The 27158-nt window shown below is 36.2% G+C and overlaps 1 protein-coding gene across 9 annotated transcripts in view; it reads left to right on the top strand.

Annotated features, from left to right (window-relative positions):
- Sbf2 (SET binding factor 2) overlaps nt 1-27158 on the top strand; it is a 306924-nt gene that overhangs the window by 160846 nt on the left and 118920 nt on the right. For all 9 annotated transcript variants that reach the window (XR_001785572.2, XM_006507927.3, XM_006507926.2 and 6 more), the window contains exons 7-14: nt 2128-2260; nt 4086-4194; nt 6962-7075; nt 11722-11799; nt 12524-12637; nt 13011-13139; nt 15151-15249; nt 25697-25901. Coding sequence is in view for 8 of the 9 variants with exons in the window: in XM_006507927.3 (XP_006507990.1) it covers nt 2128-2260; nt 4086-4194; nt 6962-7075; nt 11722-11799; nt 12524-12637; nt 13011-13139; nt 15151-15249; nt 25697-25901 (981 nt within the window). In the remaining variant the exon portion in view is untranslated. The remainder of the gene's footprint in view (nt 1-2127; nt 2261-4085; nt 4195-6961; nt 7076-11721; nt 11800-12523; nt 12638-13010; nt 13140-15150; nt 15250-25696; nt 25902-27158) is intronic.

Raw genomic sequence — 27158 nt, 5'->3', positions numbered from 1 at the left:
TTGTTCCTAAGGTTCTCCCAATATGCCCCACTTCCAAAATGATCTACCCCCTCTCCCTAGAGCCACTCTCACACCAAGCTTCATTTATAGACCTTGAATCAATACCCAAACCATTTTCTAAACTGGAACACTCAAAAGTTTGGCTATGTGAGTTTAATATGGGATAGGTTTTGGTAAGGAATTGGAAATATTAAACTTCTTTGTAATGTGTGATTTTTTTGTTTGTTTGTTTGTTTGTTTTTGGTTCTTTTGAGTTGCAGTTGCTAAGACAATTCCGGAACTATAATGCAGATAATAGAATGAAATTAGCTAACAAAGAAATGCTTCGATGTTATTAGGATGCAGTGTTTTCAGTGCAGAAAGGGTTACTCACATATGAGTTGAAGGAATAGAAGAAACTAATGAATAGTTGAAATTGAAATTATGTAGATCCATTTTCAAAAGTATTTATGCCTTTATGTGTATGTTATATGTATTTTTGTATATCTGTGCATATTTCCTCTAGGTAGAAATGGGCTATAAGGAAAGACATTTACATTGAAATTATCCAATATACACCCTGGCAGTTTGAAACTTGGTCTTAGTATTAGTTCATTCCAAAAGTTGCCAGGACTCTGGACTCCATCAGTTTTCATTCTGGAGCAGGGTAAGAATATTATGAGTCTGGATTGTTAAGCAAGAAGCAAGAACGTGGAAGAGGAAGGGGAAGAAAAAGAGTTAAGGACAAGGAAATAAGTCAAAATGATCCCTGTTGTCTAACTCTAGGATAGATTTAGTGTCAAACTAATGCTGTAATGATCTACAGACTCTCAAGAAAAAAGAAAACCATGTGTGTAAGCCAGCATTTGGTTAGTGTGACAGAACACTCTCAGCCACAGCAGGTTAAAGAAGAAAGGTGATTTTAGAGATTTTATTGTATGGTTGGCTGGTTCCATTATTATGGTCCTCTGGTGAGGCAACAGGATAGCAAATTAGCTGCTCATCTCATAGTCATGTGTCAATAGGAAGAATAAATTTTTGAAGTGGGACATTAGACAGACATCTTCAAGCATATGTCCTTCCACGTCTTAGGTAGTATAGCCCACTACATATCTAGGCTATATAGTGAAAACAGACATAGCATGGACTGTGATACTGAGAGCCATGTGTGCAAAATAGCATGAGATTAAATCAAGCATAAGAAAAATGATGCAATCAAGAATCACAGATGAATATAGAATGTGGGAAAATACAAAATGTATGAGGCTGCCCCTGACATAACACAACATAGTTTTCTTTATTAATATTAATATTAATAGAAAGGAATACAGAATGCAAACAAAATTGTGGTGTTAGAAACACATGAACTAATTATATAGTCATTAATTCCATTTTTCATTGTACCTAATTATGTTATGCTTTCATATGAGTAAAGATAGTTTTGTCATGCCTACATTATTACAAGTATTCATTGTACAATGATACTAGGGCAGCTATTGTTACTAGAGGGTAGGAATTTGTCATCTCTGTTATGAACTTAGTATACCGCTGTTTGTATGTGATCCATAGTTCACTGAAATGTCATCTTGAAATACATGACTGTTTTAACATCAGAAAAACTAGACTCAGCTGGGCCTGGTGGCGCATGCCTTTAATCCCAGCACTTGGGAGGCAGAGGCAGGCGAATTTCTGAGTTCAAGGCCAGCCTGGTCTACAGAGTGAGTTCCAGGACAGCCAGGGCTACACAGAGAAACCCTGTCTCACACCCCCCAGCCCCCCCACCCCCCGCGCCAAAAAAAAAAAAAGAAAGAAAAAAGAAAAAAAAACTAGACCCTAAAGATGAACAAATACCAATGTTAAGTTCTTTTAATTGGAACTTAAATGCAGACCTTGGAGATAAAGTAAAGAAAAAGTTAATTGTAAATTTCCAAGCAACTCATAGGATCAGTGACTATCATAGTGGTGTAAATAAAGACATGTAGGAAGACAGATGTGTGCCTATAGATTGTGTAGGTTAGATTCATCAAGTATTTTCTTTTGGTGATCCTCAGAATATTACTTTTTGTTTCTTTGTCATTGACAATCTGTGATTGGTGGCAACTCAATACAATTTGTTGTGTAAAGTAAGCCTCTGCTCTTTGTTTTTAGGCATTCAAAACGTCCTCAACCTCTTCTGCGCAGTCCTTACAGAAAACAAGGTTCTCTTCCACTCTGCAAGCTTCCAGAGACTCAGTGATGCCTGTAGAGCCCTGGAATCTCTAATGTTTCCTCTGAAGTACAGGTGACGTTTTTACTTGATAATATTAGTTACTCCCACATTATGTATTACTTGTTGATAATTCAAAATGGCATGGCCCAATTGCTTTGAACCACAGAGGTTTGTTATGTGAAGTTAGAGTCATGATTCTAATAAAGTCTAGTCTAAAATTTGGGACTTTTCCAAGTTGTACATCACTGAGTTTTGATTAATTTAGTGAAACATACTTAATTTACTTTGAATAGTACTGTCAGCAGTATTTAATTATCTTTCAATACTGATAACATTCTTTGGTTAATGTTGATAGTAGTATATTAATTCTTAGAAGTTATTAGGATTCTGTTAATTAAGAATCCTTATCTGTTTTAGACAACTCTTAAATTATCTGTATATAAATGATGTGATGTGTCTTCACAAGAACATAGAGAATAGAACATACATTGGTAGACACACATGGTTATGCATTGGTAATTGTGAAACCCAGATTAACCAGATCTTCATTATAATTTTTTCATTTCTTTTTAAGGGGTATATTAAATATTTTCCATAATAAAAATTGAAAAACAGTTTTTAAAAATGTAAACCATGATGTCAGGTCATACCACACATAGAATATTTTATTCAGGTTGAATTTGTTAATCATAATGTCCCAGAAACTTAAGTTCATGAACACTAGATAAAATTTTAGATTGCCTCTGATATTTTCATAAAAATTTTTAATCTGTTTCTTGAATGTAAGCATCAAGCAGAGCATTCTTGTTTTGTTTTCGAGACAGGGTTTCTCTGTATAGCCCTGGCTGTCCTGGAACTCACTCTGTAGACCAGGCTGGCCTCAAACTCAGAAATCCGCTTGTCTCTGCCTCCCAAGTGCTAGGATTAAAGGCGTGTGAGCCATCACTGCCAGGCTTTTGTGACCATATTTTAAACAGTGGCATTTTGGAAATCATTCTTTCAGAACTTTGTTAATATTCTTGCCAATAAAATTGATAATTTCTTTCTTTTCTTTTCTTTTGTTCTTTTTTTTTCTTCAGTGCTTAAAAAATTATCAGTTCTTTGAGAGTTTCATTCATGTTTTGATCATATCCCCTCCCCAACCCACCCTGCCCATCCAATTTTGTGTTCTTTAAAATTAATTAATTAATTAATTAGTTAAAGACCAATTTGTGCTGCCCAAATAATCTTGGATGTTCGGTCTTCCACTAGAGGATGGTGGACTTAGCAGGGCTACACTTAACAGAGAAAACTGTCTCTTTCTCAGCAGCTAACAGTTGCCAGTAGCTTCATAGCTAGAAGTAGAATTGAATGCAACGATTTAGTCTGACTTGGGCTTGCTCAGCCCACTGCTGTGAACTCAAAAGTGCACTTCACTCTGATTGCACTAGAACTTAGTGTATATACCAGGCCAGCCATGAATTCATAGAACCCACATCTGCCTCCTTAATACTAGGCTTAAAAGCTGACACACCATATCAGGCCTACTTGATAATTTCTAAATATAAATATTTAAATTCAGACTTAAAAAGAAACATCACAGAGTTGGAGCGTAAGGAGGTGGGGTAGATCTGAGAGAAATTATAGTAACCGTGAAAGAAAGATATTGTATCAAATTCAAAGAATTAATAAAAATATTTTTTAAAAAGAAGTCACAAATCTGGGGTGGAGTAGGGTGGTGAGGGTATATTCGGGAGGAGTTGGAGAGGAGTCAGGGTAAATATGATCAAATGCATGGTATGAAATTCTCAAAAAAATAATAAATATATTTTTATGGTTCAGAGTGCACAGAAATAAAGGGAAATGTGTTCATATTGTGTAAAAATAACATACATGAATTTTTAAAAATTATTTCCAGTTACCCGTATATCCCCATTCTTCCGGCTCAGCTCCTAGAAGTTTTGAGTTCTCCAACTCCGTTCATTATTGGCGTACACTCCATCTTTAAAACTGATGTCCATGAGCTTGTAAGTACCCAGATGTCTAGATCTTGAGTCTTTTGTTTCAGTCTTGCAAGGTTTCCACATCATTATTATTTTCAAATAAGGTGCATTTCCCATAGAAAAGAAAGACTAGAAGGAAAACAACTGTAAGCAATCTAAATATATTTAATTTTGCAAGTATGGGAGTTTAAAGAAGAAATTATGTATTCATTTATATATTTATTTATGAATAAGATGACTCAGTGGGTAAAAATGCTTAGTTGAGTTTATTGAATTTTTTGTAATTCCAACACTCCTGCTAGAAACAGAGGAATCAGCTTGAAGGTTACAGGTCAGCCAGGCTGATGTGAACAGAAGCAGAAGAGAAACCCTGCTTCAAACAAAGTAGAAAGCCAGAATCAGCTCCCGAAAGTTATCTTCTGACATCCGCATGTATATCACGGCCTCTGTCTGTCTGTCTGTCTGTCTCTCTCTCTGCCTCTGTCTCTCTCTGTCTCTCTGTCTCTCTGTCTCTCTCTCTCTCTCTCTCTCTCACACACACACACACACACACACAAACTAACTAATTAATCAACCAACCAATAAAACAAAAAGCAGAGTTTTTCTATGTGGCCTAGGCTAACTTAAAGGTCCTGAGCTCACAACAGTCCATCCACTTCAGCCTCTGAGTATGTCCTGGCATGGGCTACCGTGTCTCACTTTTAAACAACCTTTGTGTACCAGATCAGATTTATTACCATATTTCTCATATGAGAAATTCTGTATTTCTGTAGATCAGTGGTTGTTAACCTTCCTAATGCTATGACCAATTAATACAGTTCCTCATGTTGTGGTGACCCCAACTATAAAATTATTTTTGGCTACTTCATAACTGTAATGTTGCTACTGTTATGAATTGTAATGTAAATACCTATGTATTTTGATGGTCTTAGGTGAGCCCTGTGAAAGGGTTGATCTACCTCTAAGGGATTGTCACAACCTACAGGGTGAGAACAGCTGCTATAGGTGATAATAAATGATTAATAATCCATTGTTTTATTCATACTTTTCTTACTAGCGCTTAACTTATTAGTATTTTAAAATGAGATCTGCCAATATAGAATGCCTGAAAACTAACAGGAATAAAATAGTTTGCAAATAGTTTAAATTCAGTAAAACTCAAGTTCATTTTGAGCTCCCACCAAATTTCTAGTCCATGTGACATTAGAGACGTTAAAGCTAGTTCAAGAATAATTTGTTTACGGATATCATGCTTCTACTGGTACTATAAAAGTGTGCATCAGAAAACTTCAGAATCAAAAGTTTAGGAAACTACTGTTCTCTGAGGAAATTGTCTCAGGTAATAATTTAATACTATTTAATAACTAAATGTTAATAGTTACAGACTAGCATAGGGAGGAAGGAGAAGGTGGTTGTTTGGAGATATATAAACTAAAAACTAACATCAGTGGGTGTAGTATACAGAAACAAATTCCACTGGGTATATTGTCAGATTTAAGATCTGTCAGCTAATGGAGTGGGTGGGGTTCTTGGTGTGAGATGAGGGGTTGTGTTCTGAAGCTCTGTGCCTCAAGTGCAGGGAGCACACCACGTGGCACTTTTCATGGAGTATAAGAAAAGTTCTTTACCAAAAGAATTTTGTTGCATGATATCTGTAATCCACAAGACTTTGTAAGGCTGCTGCTTTTCTAAACGTTAGCAAAAAGGAAGCTTCAGTGTGGCTCACATAGCAACTGCAGCTGGAACCACATCAGAGATGTCATTGACACGATTGAGTGATCAAAGAAGACCCCTGCACATATACCAATCTGTTCTCCTAACATTGTGTTTCAGATCTATCTAGTTCTTTTTAACTCCAGTATCATCATGTTAAAATATATAAGCTAATAAGCATGTTTATTAAAAAGTAGGCCCCATACAATTTGTAAATTATTTTAGTAGTACTAAAGATAGAGATAGGACAAACCAAATGTTGACAGTTGTAGGGTTCTTCACATTTTAATAAAAAGATAAGAATGAATTATAATCACATTACCAAAATCTTCCGTTATTTATGTAAGTTATTTTTAGATATGACCTTTTAGAATGCTACAAATCAGGTTTGGGGTGTTTGTTTTTGTCTTGGTTTTTGAGACAGAATCTAATGTATCACAGGTTTATCACAAACTTGTACTCCTTACATAGCTAAGAATGGCCTTGAACTCATCCTTCTGCCTCCCAAGTACTAGAATTAAAGATGTACATCACCACTCCCAAGCTAGGCTTTACATCTAAACAGTAATTGTTTAATACATATGGCTTTGTGTTTTGATTCATATGGAATGCAAATGCACTAGCTCAGTTAACATGGAATTTTACCATTAATACGCAGCACCTTGTAGAAATTCCTCAATGTGTCGGCGTCGTTTGCTCCATGGCATCCTTTACCATCCAGGCCTCCTTCCTTATGTTTTCTCTATTACAGTCCCCTCAGGTAGTGTCATCATCGGGATGACTAATGCTAGGCCGCTGCCAGTTCATAGTTCCTTCCTATGGAAAGACAGAAGAAGACATAGAAGAGCCTTACAGCTCTCCTCTTCTGAAGCACAGGAGTGCCCATATCATTTTTTCGTCTTCCACTCTTGTACAATACCCAAATTCCAAGGAAGTTGGGACATGTTGTGTAATTAAGAACTCTTACTATGAACCTCTTTCTCAATTTGGTTTTTCTCAGTTTGCGTTAATTAAGGACAATTTGCTTTAAAACAAATGTATTTTATGAATTGTGGTTAATTTTAAAATTCTTTTTTAGTTAGATGTAATCATAGCAGATTTGGATGGAGGCACTATTAAAATTCCTGAATGCATTCACCTCTCATCCCTCCCGGAGCCTCTTCTTCATCAGACTCAATCAGCACTTTCTCTGGTATGACTCTTTGTTCATGGTAATTCTTCTTGATTTAACCTGAAATTAAGATAACTGGAATTTAAAAAAAAAAAAAACATTGTCTATAACTCTGTGTGTGTGTGTGTGTTTCTGTGTATACATGTTTACACATAGACACTCACACATTATGTTGAGAAGTGCTGTCTCTGTGTAGGTTTGGCACTATTGTGTAGACCAGGCTGACTTGGTCTCACCTGCCTCTGCCCTTCAGGTGTTTTGATTAAAGTTATGTACCACTATACCCCATTAGAGTGTAATTATTTTTAGAGTCCTATGTTTGAAACAAATTCTTATATAGTCTTTAGAAGAGGATCCTTCATTTAGTAGATAGTTATATAAAGAGTATTTGTTTCTCATTCAGTATATTTATACAGTAGATATTATATACCAAATATTGTGAAAATAAAACTCTGCCTTTAATCTCAGCACTAAGGAGGCAGAGGCAAGAGGATCTCTTGAGTTCTGGAGGCCAGCCTGGTTTACAAAGCGAGTTCCAAAGAATTCTACATTCTTTTTGAGGATGTTAGTAGAATTAAGGTCTTTATAATCTTAATACTCTAGTCTAGGCTGTTGAAAATTTGTTTTCTTCCTTAAATAGAAGCTTAAAGTATACAGTTACAGGAATGATTTTATTCTCAGCAAACATTCTACTTTATGTTAGTTCATATGTTTTTTGTCATGGTTATCTATAAAAGGGAGGTTTTTTTTTTTTAGAAAATCCCAATGTTTCCTAATAAATTTTGTAATCTGAAATACAAAATGTGGCAGAATGGGAAAGAAACCAATATAGGACTCAGTTTCCATTCTGCAACTTGATGCCATTGAGCAAATCATATCACTTCAAAAGGGCTATACTCTAGACTTCATAGGATGTTTTATTTTGTAGAGAGATGAACGTGTGCCTTTAAGGCATGGCAAATTAAGGCATGGCAAGGATAGTTATTGGCTTCTTATAATGCATATTTTAAATGATGGAAAGACTTGAGATTCCAAATATAGTATCATCTCAGATAATACTACATTTCAAAAGGTGAATAATTTTATTTTGTAGAGAGATGAACGCGTGCCTTTAAGGCATGGCAAATTAAGGCATGGCAAGGATAGTTATTGGTTTCTTATAATGCATATTTTAAATGATGGAAAGACTTGAGATTCCAAATATAGTATCATCTCAGATAATACTACATTTCAAAAGGTGAATAATTTTAAAGAAATACATTAACTATATAATTGGGTTGATTGCATATGGATATATCAGTAGCTGAAAAATTCATATTTGAGTCATTGAAGAAATTTAATGTTTCTAGAATTCTCATAGTATTTAAACTCCTTTGTAGTCATTTAGCAACTATATAAATAATTATTCATTTGTAATTATTTAGCAAATATATAAATAATTACTCAGTGATTAAGTGTCAGAATTAACAAAGAGAGATTTTAGTTCTTAAGACAGTTGATTTTGTATAAGTTCTTCTACATGCTGTATGTTCTACCTGCTATGCCTCTGCCATTAAATGGTGCTATCATATACAGTTTATTTGTGGTAAAACTGTGTGTATTTGTTATCACAGTTCTCAATCATAATAGGTTATCCTATATGTACAGTATAATATGTCATGAATGAAGGTAAGAGCAATGTATATTGGCCAACAAGGACCATAAAGGGTTCATACTTAATGGATATAATAAGGGAACTTTGAAAAGCACATATGGAAAGTTTGTTTGGTTATTAAACAGTTGTAATCAGATGGCCATACATTACTGGAACTGTATAAGAATCATGAATGACTTTAAAGGCACCAAAATATGAAGATAGTATATAGGAATGACCACATGTTTTGTAATTAGGACTGACATTTTACTGTTCTTTTTATTCTGAGACAGGGTTTCACTGTGTATCACAGGCTGGCCCCCTACTTAGCCTTCAGAGTGCTAGGATTGCTGGTCTTCACCACATAGAATTGAGTCTATTCTTGATATGCTATGAACAGCTTTGTTTTGTGGTGCTGGGATTTAACTCAGATCCTTGCATATGCTTGACAACCTACTGCTCTCCATCCCAGCCCTTCTCAATTTTAACTTGAGACAGGATCTTTCCAAATTGCTAAGGCTGGTATCTCACTTGCAAACCTGGAACAGCATTCCATGAATCTGCAATTACAGATGTGTGCCATATCTGCAATTACAGATGTGTGCCATTACGCCAACTTGAAAATGATTTGCAAACCCAGAAAAGGTCACACACTGACAGACCTTGTCTTTTCCTCTGTGCAAATCTTACCTAAACGTTCTCCACCCCACCCACTGCTCCAACTTGCTTATCTTAAGAGCCTAACTCATATGTTAATCTTTTTCTTTAGCTTTCTAGGTAATTGTACTTCTTATTTCTCACGTTACTTACTATTCATAGCTTCAACATGGTCTACCCTCTTCTGAAATGCAAAGCTCGAAAGCTTCTTCCTCCTCAGTATTTTAGTTAGTCTGTTGTATTTGCTACCTTTTCTTTCTTTATTAGTGCACTTTTTAAAAGATTTTTTTATTCTCACTGTATAGATATGATTTTTTTGCCTAAATGTATATATGTACACCATATTTGTGCAGTACCTAAGCAGACCAGAAGACATATTAGAACTATAGTTGTAGGTAGTTATAAGCCACCATGTAGGTGCTGGGAGCCAAACCCAGACCCTCTGGAAGAGCAGCAAGTGTCTTAATCACTGACTTATTTCTCCAGCCCTCCTTTGAAAACACGTATTCATTAATTTTGTTAGCATACAGAACAGGTTTTCATTATGGCACTGTCCTATGTGTCATTGTACTTTGCTTATTTTCACCCTCTATCATGTCTCTTATCCTTACTTTTATTTAAATCTGGATTACACTCATGAGAAGAATATATGCCATTTGTCTATCTGCATTTTACTTACTATACTTTAGCATGGAGATATCCAGTTCTATTCATTTTCCTTAAAATAAAATGATTTAACTCTTCTTTACAGTCATTAAACTGCATACTGCAGAACACATTTTTTGTTGTTCATTCATTGGTAGGCATTAGGACTGATTGCATATCTTTGTTATTATGTCTAGTGCTGAACTAAACATAGGTGTTCAAGTATTTCTGTGGTTTGCTGGTTTAGATTCTTGTGTGTGGATAGTACCAAGAGTGGTGTAGATAAGTCAGATGGTGGCGTTCTGTTTGCTTTGTTATTTCATTTTTCTGATGAACTTCATGGAGACCACACTGGTTTGCACTCTTTGCAGTAGTGTTTGAAGCTCTTCCTTGCCCACATCCTTACCAGCATTTGCTGCCATTTCTTGTCTTGATGGCAGTCACTTTGCCATTGAGGGAGATGGGATCTAAATATGGCTTTAATTTGTGTTTCTCCGATTGCTAGGCATGGTGCCGATTCTTTTTCAAATATTTATTAGATGTTTGAATTTTTCACTAACCCATTTGTTGATTGGACGATTTGGTTTATTGGCGTTTAACATTTTGAGTTATTTTTATGTTTGAGATATGACCTCCTAATTTGACATGTAGTTGGCAAAAGTTTTCTCTAATTCTGTCGGCTAACTCTTCTTTCTGCTCATGGTTTTGTTTTTTGTAGTATCATTAATCAGTTCTCCTGATCCATTAGAGCCCTTTTCAGAAGAACTTTGTGCCTATGAATAGATCTTGAAGTTTTTTTTCATGTTTTCTTCTACCAGTTCACTTTAGGGTCTTATGTTAAGATTTTTAGTTCATTTTTATTTTTTTATAGGATGGGGGGAGCATCTAGAATCATTCCCCGACATTTGTATATCATTTTTCTAGAACCATTTGTTAAAGAGGTTGTTTTTTTCTATACTACATGTTTTTGACACTTCTGTCTAAAATGAGGTGGTTGAAGTTGTGTGGGCTTACTTCTCAGTTTTCTGTTTTATGTCATCTGTTTAGTGTTTGTATTACAAGATGTAAACTAAACCTCTTTCAAGAAGTAGCACCATGGATGTATAACACTGCTCCCAACAGGCTGGTACCCCAGGGTGACTCATCTTTTATGATTTGGTATATGACCTTTGAGAACTCTTCATACTTAGATGCATGTTTATCTGTGTGTACATTTATTTGTTTGTTCAAGGTTTGCTTTCTTTTATATTCAAATATGTGAGGCAATATTACATGAAGTTTTCTAGTTGGCATTTGTTGAAATGCTTATTTTATTTCATATGTATGGGTATTTTATCTACGTATCACATATGTGCCGATCAGAATAAGGTGTAAAAGCTCCTGGAACTGGAGTTACAAATGGTTATGAACCATCATGTGGTTGCTAGGAACTGAATCTTAGTTACCTGCAAAAGTTAGCAAGTGCTCTTAACCCTTGAGTGCCCAAGCTTTTAGGAGGTCTTTTTATTTTTTTTTAAATCTAATATTTTATCTTAAAGATCTTTCCACAACATTTTATGTGAAAGTATATCAATTGATTTGTATCTCATAGTAGAAATATAATCTAATTCATATTTCATAGTGGAAATATAATCTAATTCATACACAGATCATTCACTTAATGTCCCAAAGAAACTAAGAAGTAGGTCTTATTAATCCTAGATATCTTATATAATAAACTTGTATACTTTAGATCTTGCACCCGGATTTGGAAGTAGCAGATCATGCCTTCCCTCCTCCACGAACAGCTTTATCCCACTCAAAAATGCTGGTAAGAAATTTAATGTTCAAATTTGGTGCTTTTAAAGAGTACTGTACTTTTGTGTCTAGGTTTGCTGAAATAGCTGAGTTAGAAGAACCTTTAGAAGGTTAGGGCAATGTTCTGGCCTAGGAGAGGGGATTTGATTTTTTTTTTTTTCTTTAGGGGGCGAAAGTAAGGACAGCAAAGACATCAGAGCCTTAGTTATAGCCTGGAACACTCCCTAGCATAAGAATTTGGATTCTTCTCTTCTTATTGTGCTATATATCAAACCAGAGCCTTATTCCTGCTATGCATGTAATCATATTTCATTAGAATAAGAACAGATTTTTATAATTTGGTTAAATGTTGAAAGAATTTCATAAGCCTTTAAAATGTAATCTTTTGAGAGTTTTTCCCTTTTATATTCATAACCAATTTTTTTGCAGTTATAAAATAAAGGCCTTGGCATGAATTTCTTTCTATGACATAGTAAAACTGGAGACTATGCTACTCATTTTTCCTCTGGAAGAAAATTGTATGCTCTGGAATCCAATTCTCTTCAGTTCAGTAGAAAGAACAAACCCATTTCACTCCAACATAGGCTCTCAGGGGACCTATGCCTGTTGCCTGGGAAGACGAGCGACAAGCTGGGCAGCGTGGCACACTTGCCCACTCAGACTTTCTTCCTTCCATCTCCTTTACTTAATTTGTTTTTTAAATTGAGTCACTTGTATGTTTTGCTTTGCATTTTCAGGATAAAGAAGTTCGAGCAGTTTTCCTTAGGTTATTTGCACAACTGTTCCAAGGATACAGGTCATGCCTCCAGCTTATCCGGATCCATGCCGAGCCTGTGATACACTTTCACAAAGTAAGGCACAGAGCCAGGTTGTCTGTCAAGTGGACTCATTTCATAGGACCGCACTATTAGCCATGTGTATTGAATTAATTTTTGAATGTCCTTAAAGTCTCTGTGTTATGTGACAAATAGAGTTGGTGTAATATTTTCCTTCAGAATATATAAGCTTAAAATTGATTTTCTCTTGTTAAAGTATTAATCAAGCATTAGTTATAAATTAATACTTGATTTTTTTTCCCCTTGTCCTTTTGGGAGAAATATATTTCATGACAGTGTTTAGTTACACGTAAAGTCATTCAACCAATCTTCAACCTTTCTATTTTTATTTTAACAATTTGGCTCTCTCCGAGTGATAAGTTATCATTTCACCTTTTTTTCTTCACAGACAGCTTTCTTGGGGCAGCGTGGCTTGGTTGAGAATGATTTCCTCACTAAAGTGCTCAATGGAATGGCATTTGCAGGTTTTGTTTCAGAAAGAGGACCTCCCTATAGAGCCTGTGATCTCTTTGATGAGGTATAGTTCTTATCAATGACTAATAGTTTAAAGGAAAAACAAGTTTTTTAACATTTACTCAAATTTTTAAACATTAAGTAATTTAAATATTATGTATATCAAATGTTGATAATTATAGTGTTAATTAGAAAAATTAGAAAACTATAGAATGTTTTAGAAGTACATAAAAAACTTTTAAGAACTAAGATTGAATAGCTTCTTAGATCTTTTTCAAAATTGGATAGTGCTTCTATAAATGAAACGTGTTCAAATACAGTTGTTTAGCGCTTCTCAGTCTGCAGCTCACTGTAACTTTATGCACAGATTTGTGACTCTAAATTGCAGTTGCATTTAGTCCATCAATGTCATAAAGCCATAATTTAAATTTATAGCATTCCTACTAATCAATAATTACCATTTTCTAGCTACCTTAGTAGAAATATGTGAGATACATATGTAGTCTTTATCTTTTTAAGGATTTGGTCACATAAAGGGAGAAATAGACTATATGATGAGGATACTATTTTACAATTATTGTGTTTTCTCTTTTTTTAAAATACACATTTTCATTTATCATTTAGCTGTATATCTACAGCAGTACAATTATGGGGGTCAGGAAAGTGGCTACAATTTATATTTTAGTTTTTGAAACATTACTGTATTGGACCCAATAGATTTAAAGTTTCTGGTGTCCACCCAAAAAAGTCACTCCTGGAACCTAAAGGAAGGCTTTGTTACCTTTTACCACTGATGGCTTATCCTATAGGAAGAAAGGCCTTTTTTTTCAGAGATGGATCTTTTATTCTTTGTAAAGATAGTTAGTTACTCACAGGTAAGGAAAGGGAAGCAGAGCTTCTGTTCTGAAGATGAAGACTAAATGCATCACTTAGTAACCAGCACATACAGGTGTGCGGCACACTACCCTGGCTCGTACAGTTCTTCATAGTCACTTCCCTAAATAATAGTGGTACTGGCCTTTGATCATACTAACATCAACCATTATGTTCCCAATTAAGTTCTCGCTGGTTGATGGCTTATATAGTTAAACTAAGATGCTTGCTAAAGACCTTTGCTAACTCATCTGCTGGTCTCTAAAACTTTATTAATAGCAACGATATTTGATGTGCATCTTTGTTTTCTACCCACATTTTCCTTGCTAACCTCTGGCAAGAAAGTTGGGTTGATTGCTTTCAGCATGAGACTTAATTATTTTTCTTCTCTCTTTGTCTACTTACATGAGAACATATTTTTATAGGAAAATAACATTTGCTACTTGGAAAAATCTGTTTCCTGTATCACATGGGTTCTACAGAGCTTTAATAGGCAGATCCTACTGTGCCCTGTCTTAGGCTTACACGGTCATCAAATAGATACCTTAGGAATGAAAGGCAAATCTGCCTTTCTTGGTATGACAGTCTTCTGAATACTGGCCCAGAGCGGGAAACCCATAGTTCTGCCACCTTTGATTCATCCGTTGGTTTCTAGAAGGAAGAAACTCTTTTCCTTCCCTTTTCACCTGTTTACTTTCCTACACTTCTTTTCATGCCTGTCCTCTTTAGGAAGTATACACTCCCACACGATTGCCTTAGCAAATTACTTAATAGAGAGTCAGACTCCATATGTATCACTTGAGAACTAAATGGAGTCTAAAGGTCATTGTGCTCTTCCGCCTTGATTTAGAGGTGAAGAATATGAACCCAGGTCATACCGTCCATAGAGTCCAGGCAGCACAACATGAATTGTTTGTTCATATTTCTAAGTTAAGGAAACATCTAGAGACTTTCACACCTTCTGAAATTTCCAAGTAAATTATCATGAGTGAGGCCTGAAGGCCTCTGCACTACATAGATAATTGTTCCCCAAGAGTTACTTAGTAGGGGCCACCTGGAATCCATGGATAGAGGTGAAACCCTATCCTACTTTGAAATAACATAGTTTATATGGCTCTTACTTTGCATTTTGTATGAAAATGCCAGTTTTTAAATTCAGCATATTTAGGTACTGATTATTGCCATCTGATTCTTTTTCCAAGTTGGTAGCTTTTGAAGTAGAAAGAATTAAAGTTGAAGAAAAGAATCCACTGAAGATGATAAAGCACATCAGAGAACTTGCTGAGCAGCTATTCAAAAACGTAAGTGTCATTAGTCTATTTAAAAGGATTAATGAAGCATTTCATTTTCAGAACTGAGACGCTCCAGGATTCTAGCAGTAATACCTATGCTCTCGATAATCAGTCCCAAGATGTCACACTTGCTTCTGTGTGTCAGAATCAGTCACTATATCATGAAAATGTCTTGGCCACATTTTTTCTCCATGAATCTTTTGTCCTCATCGTGAGTTTTCTTCTGGGTGTCATGTTTAATAGAGAAAGTTTAAATACAGTGGTAATCAGAAGTACTTAGCACGGAGGGTGTGCTCTGCTTCAGCAGAGTTCATCTGAGCTCTTCATGCCTGTCGTCTAAGCTCTGTTGTTTTGAATTAATGAGGTAATGAACTAAGCTGGAAGAAGGAAAGAAAACCGGCAAGTGAACCACAGAAGCTCAAAAGATGAAAATGCACTCTGGACAGAAGAAGTGTTGTAATTTAAAGATCAGGATGAAATGAACTAACCACCTGAATTCTTAGGCTGGCAGGGAGGCTACATGCTTAAGGAATAGTGGTTCTGTGCTAAGTGAGTGCTGGCCACTCCTTCTTGAGACGGTTGTGGTTCCTCTGTTAAACATAAATCAAGTGGGGAATGTGGCACCTCTGAAGAAAAACAGAGGGAAGTTGTTTTAAGGAATTAGAGTGAAGAAGAACTTGATATTAGTGCCCTGGCCCCAATGGGTATTGTTTAATCTAGCTCTTTGACAAGGCCAATGACCTAACAGTGAGACATTAGTCACTGCTTTGTCACATTCATTTGAAATCTGAGGACCAGTAAGTTAAAAGCAGAAATACTAAATACCTTATTACATATTACTGAATTATTTTCTTTGCTTGTATGTAAATGCATTTGTGCATGTGTTGAGGACTAAACCCAGAGCCTTGTGCATGCTCTGTATCCACTATACTTCCAAGGTGTTCCCCGTATTCCACTCAGTTATGCTCAAGTTCTACATTTGTGGTTGGACCTTCCTTTGAGAGAGAGAATTCTTTTAGAAAGATTCATATTAAAACAAATGGTCTCTCTTTACTGAACTGTCCCCATATAAGTTAGGCAACATAATTGAATATTCTTGGTTTATTTTTGTAATTACTAATGACTTTTATTATCAAATTTGACAGTATGTTTTGCCTAATAACAAAAGAACAGAAATTAACACAGGAAGAAATTAGGCACAGCATGCTTGGTCCTGGCAAAACACAATTTTCAATTTTAATTATTCAACACAGTAATACTTCACTAGACTGTCCTTTATAATTAGTTCCTTTCCTAAGAAGCAATATGTCATAGTCTTAAACGTATCTCATTTTTAAGTCATAATTGATTTGTCAAAAGTTTAAATAAACGGCATAGCATAAACCACTTAGCATACATTATCTGTCATCCTGTAGCAGCCACTTAAGGAGACTCAGAATACCCATTTCCCGAGGTTATAGTGGACTCTGAATCATGCAGCTATTAAATGAAAGAACCCAGAGTTTAAATTTATGAACTCTCTTATGTCGAATTCCTTAATGTACTCGATCATATTGATTCCATTTAGTCCAAGAAAAGTAATAATCAACCAGACAGTGACGGTGACATCTTTAGTCCCAGCACCCAGGAGGCAGAGGCCCCAGACGATCTGCAAAGTGAGTCCAGGACAGCCAGAAAAATTCTGTCTCCAAAAAGCAACAACAAAAAAAGTAGCAATGTTTCTATTACACTTTGGGACTATGTTTTAACAGACTTCCTCACTTGGCCGTGACCCTGTGCTTGACAATGTCCCTGTGCTATAAGAGATGGCTGGTGTTAAGTGAATGAGGAAATTGAAGATTAAGAAGTAGTTTATTCTCTAGGTAGAAATGGTTTATTGATGCATTTCAAAGATATACAGAATGCCAGGTAGGTATCAATCAAACAAGTCCAATAGGACTGATAACTTTAAAAAAAAATAGCTGTTTACTTCTTTGATCTTTTTTTCAAGACTCTATCAGGACAAATGTTAAGCTCGTAAGATGAGCGAGGTTAGGATTCTGATAATCAGTTCGTCTCTGCTGTGTGAGGGTCAACTGTCTACAAGGATTTCGCCAAGATACTTTCACGCAAAAACAAAATAAATAGTTGCTTCTTACTGTCTCATAACTTAAATGTTATGATACATACTTTATACTTACCAGTTTATAAAGAAAAGAACAATAAAATTAATAGCTAGTAATTATACATACATAAAAGTGAATGTAAATCAAAACTGTCAGTTTTTAAAGTGATCATAATGAAACATTGCATTTATTATGTAAAATAAAAATTTCCTTCTTTGTTAAGACTTTTCAAAATGCACTTTACATTTCATGAGTCTTTATTAGGCTTTTTTAAAAAATCTAATTCAATTCCATTTAATTTAATTGAATCCCCTCATCCATTGTGTATTTATGAAGTATTTACTAATGATGAGCATATTTTAGGCACATGATTCTCCTAATATCTTCCAGAAAAGATACACAAACATGATGATTGAAAATCTGAGAATATCATGATTTATTGTCACCATTCCTTCTAGTTGTAATATTCTGAAGTTTGTGACAACCCCAACATTTCTAATGTATAAATTTTTTTAGTAAATTAAAGAAAAAAATGAGACCATGTGATAAAGTCACTTTTTTGGGTCATGAAGGAAATTGAAAATATAAAGAGGAATCCTGTCAATGTGTGGAAAGTAATCCATATTTTTTTAATTAGGTATTTTCCTCGTTTATATTTCAAATGCTATCCCAAAAGTCCCCCATACCCACCCCCCCAATGCCCTACCCACCCACTTCCCCTTTTTGGCCCTGGTATTCCCCTGTACTGGGGCATATAAAGTTTGCAAGTCCAAAGGGCCTCTCTTTCCAGTGATGGCCGACTAGGCCATCTTTTGATACATATGCAGCTAGAGACAAGAGCTCCGGGGTATTGGTTAGTTCATATTGTTGTTCCACATATAGGGTCTCAGTTCCCTTTAGCTCCTTGGGTACTTTCTCTAGCTCCTCCATTGGGGGCCGTGTGACCCATCCAATAGCTGACTGTGAGCATCCACTTCTGTGTTTGCTAGGCCCCGGCATAGTCTCACAAGAGACAGCTATATCTGGGTCCTTACAGCAAAATCTTGCTAGCGTATGCAATGGTGTCAGCGTTTGGAAGCTGATTATGGGATGGATCCCTGGATATGGCAATCACTAGATGGTCCATCCTTTTGTCACAGCTCCAAATTTTGTCTCTGTAACTCCTTTCATGGGTGTTTTGTTCCCATTTCTAGGAAGGGGCAAAGTGTCCACACTTTGGTCGTCGTTCTTCTTGAGTTTCATGCGTTTAGCAAATTGTATCTTATATCTTGTGTATCCTAAGTTTCTGGGCTAATATCCACTTATCAGTGAGTACATATTGTGCGAGTTCTTTTGTGATTGGGTTACCTCACTCAGGATGATGCCCTCTATATTTTTATTTTTACATGAAAGAAAGTTTCACTACTATGTCAAAGTCACACTTCTGAAATTCCCCTGTGGTAAGCAGGAATCAACCATATAATTTTAGTTTGATTATTCTTGTTTTAGAATTGAAAAATGGTGATTCTATTCAAATGTTTGTAAATACTCGGCTACATTTAAGTGTGGTATATGTCTAGCCTGTCTTCACATCCCAGTTCAGGATTTCAAAGAGATGTTCACTTTCCAGTTTCTTCACATCGCTCCTATAATTTGCCCTTTAGTGAGGTTTCAGGAATGGGGGTTCTATGAATTGAACTAGATTTAGCTGCTTTTCTTGATTCCTGGAACTTCTTAAATACCTAAGAAAATTATTGGTGACTTCAGAACCTTGGAAATGTAGAATAGAGGAGAAAACAAAGCTATTGAGATGACTCACACAAGCTCTGGCAGGGTTTTTGCCACAGAGATCATGTGTACACTTCTACACAACTTCTCCTGTGTGCCCAGCTGGTACTACTGGAGGCTGCCCTCTGCCTTTCAGTATTTGCATGAGCGTGTTTTCCTACGTAGGCACCCTGTCCTAAGGCATTGTGATTGCAGACCTCATACAAGACCTTATACAAGACCTCATAATTAAATGCCAGTATAATCAAGATAAGAATTTTAGGAAATTTCATTTTGAAGAACTAGAAAACCAGTTAAAGTAAGACCCTTTAACTCAAAGCATAAACTCCTCTCTCTGATTTGCTTATTCGTGATAAGTCAATTTTTGCAGTTGGCTTTACATGGAGCAGAATCTTGAGTGCACCCATCTACAGATTTTGACAAGTGCATGATGCCCCCAGCATCATATTAAGTGCCTATGGCATTCTTACCACCCAGGGAGCTCTTTAATGCCTAGTGGAGTCACATCTTTCTACCACCTCAAACCCTTGGTGACCAGTGATCTGTTTTCTATCTCTATAGCTTTGTCTTTCCACAGTTCACTTGTTTTGAATTTGCCTTCATTCTCTTAATATAGTTTATTTCAGGTTCATCCATGGTCACATAGAGATGGAGATGGCACCTCTCACTAGTGAGCAGCATCCCACTTGCATAGATTGCCTAAGTTTTATTTCTCTGACTTGCTGAATAACAGTTTTGGCAATAATGAATATCCTAGACATTTATACAGGCACTTACATGAATGCAAACTTTATTTCTCTTAGATAAATCCTTAGGACTCAGATACCAGGGTATATGGTAGCACAACATTTAACATTATTAAAACCTGCTGATTGTTTTCTTATGTGTCTGTATTATTTTGTATTCCCACCTGTAGTGTATGAGAGTTCCATTTGCTGTCTGTCTGAAACAACACTCAGGATCTTAACTTATTTTTTGCTTCTTTGTTTTTCTTGCACTCGTTCTCAAAAGTGTGCAGTACTTTTGTAAAATAGTCTTTGTGACTATTTTAATTTCAGCAGGCAAGTGAATGTATATAATGTTATATAACCATTATATGCAAATGCTGCCTTAATATAATTAGGTAATAGTAGAGACTCTTTCTCTGGAGTCATTAAAGTATTGATTCTCCAAACACTAAACCTTCCCTACTCTACTTAGAGACACTATCATATTGGGCAATATCAAAAAACACTTTTCGTTATCACAGCTAGACTGTGATGTTTCCAAATATTTCACAGTGCGTGAAAACACCCACATCTGCCCTAAACAAGGAAGTGTCAAGTTTAAAATGCTAGTAGTATCAAAATGAATAAGCACATCCAATGAAAAGTGACACAGTTCAGCACATCCAATGAAAAGTGACACAGTTCAGCACATCCAATGAAAAGTGACACAGTTCAGCACATCCAATGAAAAGTGACACAGTTCAGCACATTAGCTGGGAAAAGCCTCCACACAAATGCGTTAATGTTAGGAGACCATGATGCATCTCAGTGGCCACTAAAAGGTTAATAAAGTTAGAAAATTGAAACTGTCGCATTCCATCAGTGTCATCTACTGTCAGGCAGCTCAAGAGTGATTTACATAAGTGATAATAATGTCTTCAACTACATTTGGGGAGATTTGTGTTATTCTTCAGAGTACTAGGTATGAGTGGTGGATATTGAAACAATTTTAAATATCCCAACTAATCTAGAATATTTAGTAACCTCTAACAAAGAATATTTATTGTTTCATTGTTATTGTTAGTGTGGCTATGGCCTACTTTAGATTTCCAGTAAGTCTGAAGATTTTTGTTTTCCTTTATTTGACATGTGTGTTTGACATGTGTGTCTGACCTTCTCTTCTATAAATCCTGAGCATACCCTCATTTAGTCTGACAAAGAAAGAAAAAAATTGATGTTTCCTGACCACATGGTATATAAGTTGGTAATTTTTTTAAATCTGAGAAAAGCAGTGAGCCTCTCCGTGTGTGAGTTACAGCAGGATTACAGAGACCACCCCTGGAAAAGCAGCATCAAACCTTAAAATTTACTCCCAGTGAAAGGACTGAACTTAGCCAGACTTTCTTAGCTGTTCATTCTGGTGGACTTGCACAAAATTGTTTCTGTGTCACTGTGTTCAGTTGTCTGAGTCTTTGGTTATTACTTTATATTTAAATTTACATTTCTCTGAACTCAAGTAAAAATGTGTTTGTTGGCTTGGACTGTTAGAAAGTAACAGATTTCCTTGTTTTAGACATAAAACTGGATTACAATTTTTAATGAAATCAGGACCCTAAGGAACCAGTCGAAACCAGTGATAGTGAGAAGTCAGAGTAGATATGTCTAAGACCCTCGTGAATGCAGCAAGTCCTAGCTTGAGCTTCCTTTCCTTGCTGCTTGTTTCACACAAGTTCTACTGGCATGCGGCAGTTTCAGGTGAAACATACAGTCTTCTACACTTAACGTGCTGCCCATTAGAGGGCAGTAGTGCACAGACACAGCAGCTAGGAAACCAAATAGTAGATTTGCATCAGATAAGCACAGTGTGTCATAAATTAGCAAATCTATCTAAGGTCTACATTTTACTGTAGAATGTTTCTGCCACTACAGGTAGGCTCACCTTTGAACTTTTAACATGGGGTTTTCAAATGCTTATTATATAGATTTGGTTTACAGGTTTTCTGATTTGTTTATAAGAACACTGTTAATGCGCAATATCTTTTAAGAAGTGATGTATGTGTAAATGTGTTGCTTCTTTTACTACAAGTGCAATTGCTATTACTAACATATACATTGTCTGTATTGCAATGTTAGAAAGGAAAGGAGTGCATTTCATTTTAAGCGTATGGTATCATACAAAAAACATGTAATAGAGAACTTTTTAAAATAGATGTTATTTAGAGTTTTAGAAAATAGCCTTAGATTGATCCTGGCATGCGTATAGTGGTGATCGCAATCACAAGACGTCTGTGATAAGTTCTGTATTATCTATCGTCAGTACATATGAGGATGAGCGAGTCATCCTGTCCCAGATCACACCTACTGATGAAATGCTCAGGCTTGGATGTGAGCACCAAGCATGCTGAAACCAGAGAACATAAACTCAAGTACTTCAATGTACTCACTGGATCACCTAAATGTGCTGCTGAATTGTAATGCTACCTAGTTTTATCATGTTTTCATGTCTAATCTTGTTTCTGGGATGCCTATTCAGCTTGTCCATTTAATCCTTGTCCGTTTAGTCATAGGCTATAGAAGGTTGCATACATCTGAAACCTTGACGCAGCCGTTTTCTCTCCGTTAGTCTGTATAGTACTAGAAAAAAATACCTGAAACAATTAACTTACAAGGATGAAAGATTAATGTCGACTCTATGGTTCAGAGACTTTAAGGAAAAGCTGCTGAACCCTGATATCTTGGACTTGGTGACATGGCTCATTATGATGAGTGTGCATATTAGAAGAGGCTGTTCACCTCAATGTGGCTAAGAAACAGAGACAGGAAGGGGCCAATATCCCCATTCAGGGCACATACTTTGCAGTACAACTTCTTTCCACTGGGCCCTAACTCCTAAGGATTTTAGCATTCCCAATAGCACCAATGGCTGATGACGAAACCTAGCATATGGCTCACTGGGGGCCATGTAAGATCCAAGCTGCTATGTTCTTCTGGGCTCCCTTGACTTGTTATGGGTCTTTGTTTCACTGTAAGGATAAGCATGCCACATTACAGGTTTTGACTAGAAGTACTGCATGTAACCTTTATTTTCCTAAATGACCTTAGTCATTGCTAGAACAGCAGGTAATAGAGATGCTAAGAAGTTTCTACTTTAAATTTTTTTATGTTTTAGTTGTTAAAATGAGGAGGCCCTATATGGCCCAGTGGATAAAGCCATGTGAACCTGACATCCTGAGTTCAGATCCCCAGAGTTCATGTAATAACAAGACCCAGTAGTGTCCATGTCCATAATTTATTTCCGTGTACTCAGTGGAGAGGTGGAATGTAGAGATGGGAGAAATGCCAGAAGCTTGCAAGCAAGCTAGCCTAACCTACACAGTAGAGAACAAAAGAGCTTGTCTCAAACAAGATAGAAAGTGAGGACCAACACCCCAAGCTTTCCTCAGACCTTCACACACACTTGACACACATATGAACATATACATGTATACATATATAAAAAAATCCTAAAACCTTGTCATGGTGACTATTTACTTCATTTGAAATAAAGTACAAAGAAGGGTTTTTTAAATTGCTACAAAAATCAGTCTAAATAGAAATAATATTCTTTAGAGGATTTGAGATTCAAGGTCCATATGAATTATCTCTCCACTCTGGAAAAAGTATATCCACTGTATTTTAGAAAATTGATAATTAACATTTTGAGAATGTGGATAGAAGTCATACCTAATGATGAAAGCATCTTAAAGAAGTGAGTCCCAGGGACCACAGATGCTGATGTCTGTGTTCATTCCAGGCATAAACATAAGCTGATTATTTATCTTAGGTTAGTTATTTGTCTAGCATCTCATATGGAGCAGTGTATGAACCAAAATCTAGTGTTTTGACACTTCAAACAGTCTCATTTCCATTGTGTCCTGAGAAATGCTAACTGTATCCTCTGCCCTAATCCACCTTTTTTTTTTTTTCTGGATCTGAGCCATATAACCAGAAAAAATTTTGGGGGACAGTTCTAATAGATGGTGACAGTTGACCATTTTTAACTGACAAGAGCATGTTATAGGATACAAATGAGTTTAGTCTACACCATGAATAGCATAGGTTCAGTGGAAATAAGGAATTTTCTGGTGGCAGAAGGATAATAAATGCTAGAAGTGGTCTAAGAACAGTTGTAAAGCAGCCTTCCCTAGAGAACTTTATAGAATACATGAATTCCACTCTGCTCAGGATTTGAAATAGAATCCTCCTTAAACTGATGCTAGATAAAGTTTCACACAGGCCCTAAGAGTATTTAAAAATATTAGCTGATGGGGTTAGGGTATAGCTCAGCGGAAGCATATAGAAAGCCCTGCGTTCAATCTCCTACCCCAGAAACTTTCAATTAACTAAATTATTAGTTTGATGTATGTCAAACATATCATACTTGATAGATGCAGTGGAAAGTAGTTTAGTGCCTTCTGCATGCCTATCTTTTTCCTGCAATAGGTATAAGACAAATAAAACAAAAACAGCAAAAACACAAAATAAAACACTAACTTTTTAAAATGGGGCTGGAGAGATGGCCCAGAGGTTTAATTTTCAGTATCCACATCAGACAACTCATTAACACCTAGAACTGCAGTTCCAGAATAGTCAGTACCCTCCTCTGGCCTCCTCCAGCAGCTCTATACAAGTGTGTGTATGCACACAGACACACACATGCATAGTTATGAAGAAAAATAAAATGTTTAAGTTTTTTAATTTAAAAATACCTTTTAAACCAAGCAAAACATCCGCTTTTGTGGTGCTTCATTTTAGAGAGACGAGGCTGGACAATAGATAAATCATAGTTTGTAGAAAGGTTTCACATATTAAAGAGAAAAAATATAAAGAAAATAAAGATGTATCGAGGGAGACAGTATAATTTTGGTAAAGTGTCCATAAAAGATGTATATAAGAACTGCAACTCCAGAGGAAGCAGAGAAACATTTCAGACCAAGGGAACAGCTGTGTGTCAAGGTCTTAAGGCAGCAACAGGAGAGCCTGTGAGCTTCAAATCGAATGGATGTAAATTATAGTTGAATAGAAATGCTACATCTTGCAGTCTCATTAATAACTTTGGGTTTTACTCTGGTGAAGGGGCTACTTGAATGAACAAGGTTGTGTGGTGATTTGTCATATTTTAATGAGATCACTGACTTTACTGTTGAGAGATGGAAAAGGGCAGAGTCAGGGAGACCAGTTGTACTGAATAGTCTGAAAGCTGTTAGCTTGAACTAAAAGGAGATGTAGGCAGATTATAAATCTACTCTGACAGTGAAATCCACAAGGTTGATAGAAAAATGGATAATTGTATGTTAGAAAGAGGGATTAGAGATGACCAAAATACGTATTCAGTGATCTAGACTGAGAAAATAGATTTCTAAATAGATGACATTGTTATTTTAAATCTTAGTGGAAATACTTTGTTGTACATAGTTAAATAGAGGACTACAGAATTGAAGAGAACATTCAGATTGAGAGCATTGAATCATTGATGTCTTTATGATAAAGAGCTAACAAACTGGAAGTAATCTCTAAAGGAGTCATGTGTCAGTAGAATAGAGGCCCAAGGATCAAGCATTGGGGTATTTGCATAATTAAAAGGTGAGAAGATGCAACCAGATCTAAAACCAAAGCAAGGTACCTATCTGTTCACAGAAGAAGACAACCAACTGTCTGAGATACTGCTGGAAGAGCTTGGAGAAAGAACCTGGTATTCTGTATACTTTGGCATGTATATGAATGTACACACCTGTTTGATTTTAGTGTGTCCCTCTGTGCTCTTGTATTCTTCCTATTTTAACAAAGTTATGTTAAATATGTTAACTTGGATAATTTTTCTTCTGTGTGATGTTACAGGAGAATCCAAACCCTCATATGGCATTCCAGAAAGTTCCACGTCCAACAGAAGGATCCCACTTGAGAGTTCATATTCTTCCTTTTCCAAAGATTAATGAAGCCCGGGTTCAAGAACTAATACAGGAAAATCTTGCTAAGAACCAGAATGCACCTCCTGCTACACGAATAGAAAAGAAATGTGTAGTGCCAGCAGGTCCACCCGTTGGTATGTACGTGCATGTGTGCATGCATCCATGTGTGCATGTGTGTGTGTACTTGTGTGTGTATATGTGTGTGTGTGCGTGTGTGTGTACACACACGCACACACACACATTGCTCGTTTTAAAAATGAATCTTTTATGAGACAGGAAGCGACATATTCCTATAATCCCAAAACTTGGGAGGCTAAGGCAGGAAGATTGACGCAAGCTTTAGGCCAGACTGAGCTACCTAGGGAATACAACACCCACCTAGAATATCTCTTTCAAAATAAGATTCTATCTAAAAACAAACTGTGTGTCCTAATGAAATACAAGACATATCAATGCAAAGCATATAATTTTATAAAATGATCAAGCTCATAAACTAGAATCAGAGTATTATCAACAGAAACTACTCCATCCACCCTTCCTCCATAAAACATGATAAACTGTCAAATCTGTTTCTTTCTTAAAACAATTTATTGAGCTTAAAGTAGTTTTTTTGTACTTCACATACTGAAATTCCTACGAATATACAGTGCAGCAACTTTGCAGTAACTTACAGTTTACTCTATCATCACGGTTTAGTTGAAGAACATTTTCTTAAGCCATTGTTCTTTTGTACCCGTCCTCAATGATTTCCTTCTTCCTTCTAGAACTACCTTCTCTCTAGGTTGGAGAGTAATCTCCTTCCTGGTTTTATGGGTTTGCCTATTGTGGACATTTGTATAAATGCAGTTATGTACCATGTGTGCCTCCATGACAGGCCTGTTAATCTAGAATAATGTTTTCAAAGTTTTTATGGTAGCATATGTAACTATGCCATTGGTTTTTGTGAACGAATAATATTCAACAATAAGGGAAATGCATGTATATTTGACCTTTTTAAAAATATTCATGAGGAGATGGACATTTGAGTTGGTTTTGCTTCAGGAGTTTTATTAATAATGTTGCTATGAACATTGATATGCAACTTTTGTGTAAATATACTTTTACTTCTCTTGAGTACATTCCTAAGAATACTCTGTTTTAAGGAGCTGGCGCTCTTTTCCATAGAAGGTGCCCTACATTACACTCTACTAGCAATGTCACACGAGGGTGTGACACCTCCCAGCACCAGAGTACTAAGCAGCTCTTTGTTGCCTTGTCTGCATCTTCTGTTAATGTCTATAATGCTGGCTACTGTGGCATACACCCTTAGCCTCAGCAGCCAGGGAACGGAGACTGGTAATTTTCTGAGTTTGAGGCCAGCCTGGTCTACATAGAAAGTTTTAGGGCATCTA

This window comes from Mus musculus, chromosome 7 (assembly GCF_000001635.26).
Source record: "Mus musculus strain C57BL/6J chromosome 7, GRCm38.p6 C57BL/6J".
Lineage (NCBI taxonomy): Eukaryota > Metazoa > Chordata > Mammalia > Rodentia > Muridae > Mus > Mus musculus.
The sequence above is the reverse complement of the archived record's forward strand: the minus strand, read 5'-3'. Positions and strand labels throughout refer to the sequence as shown.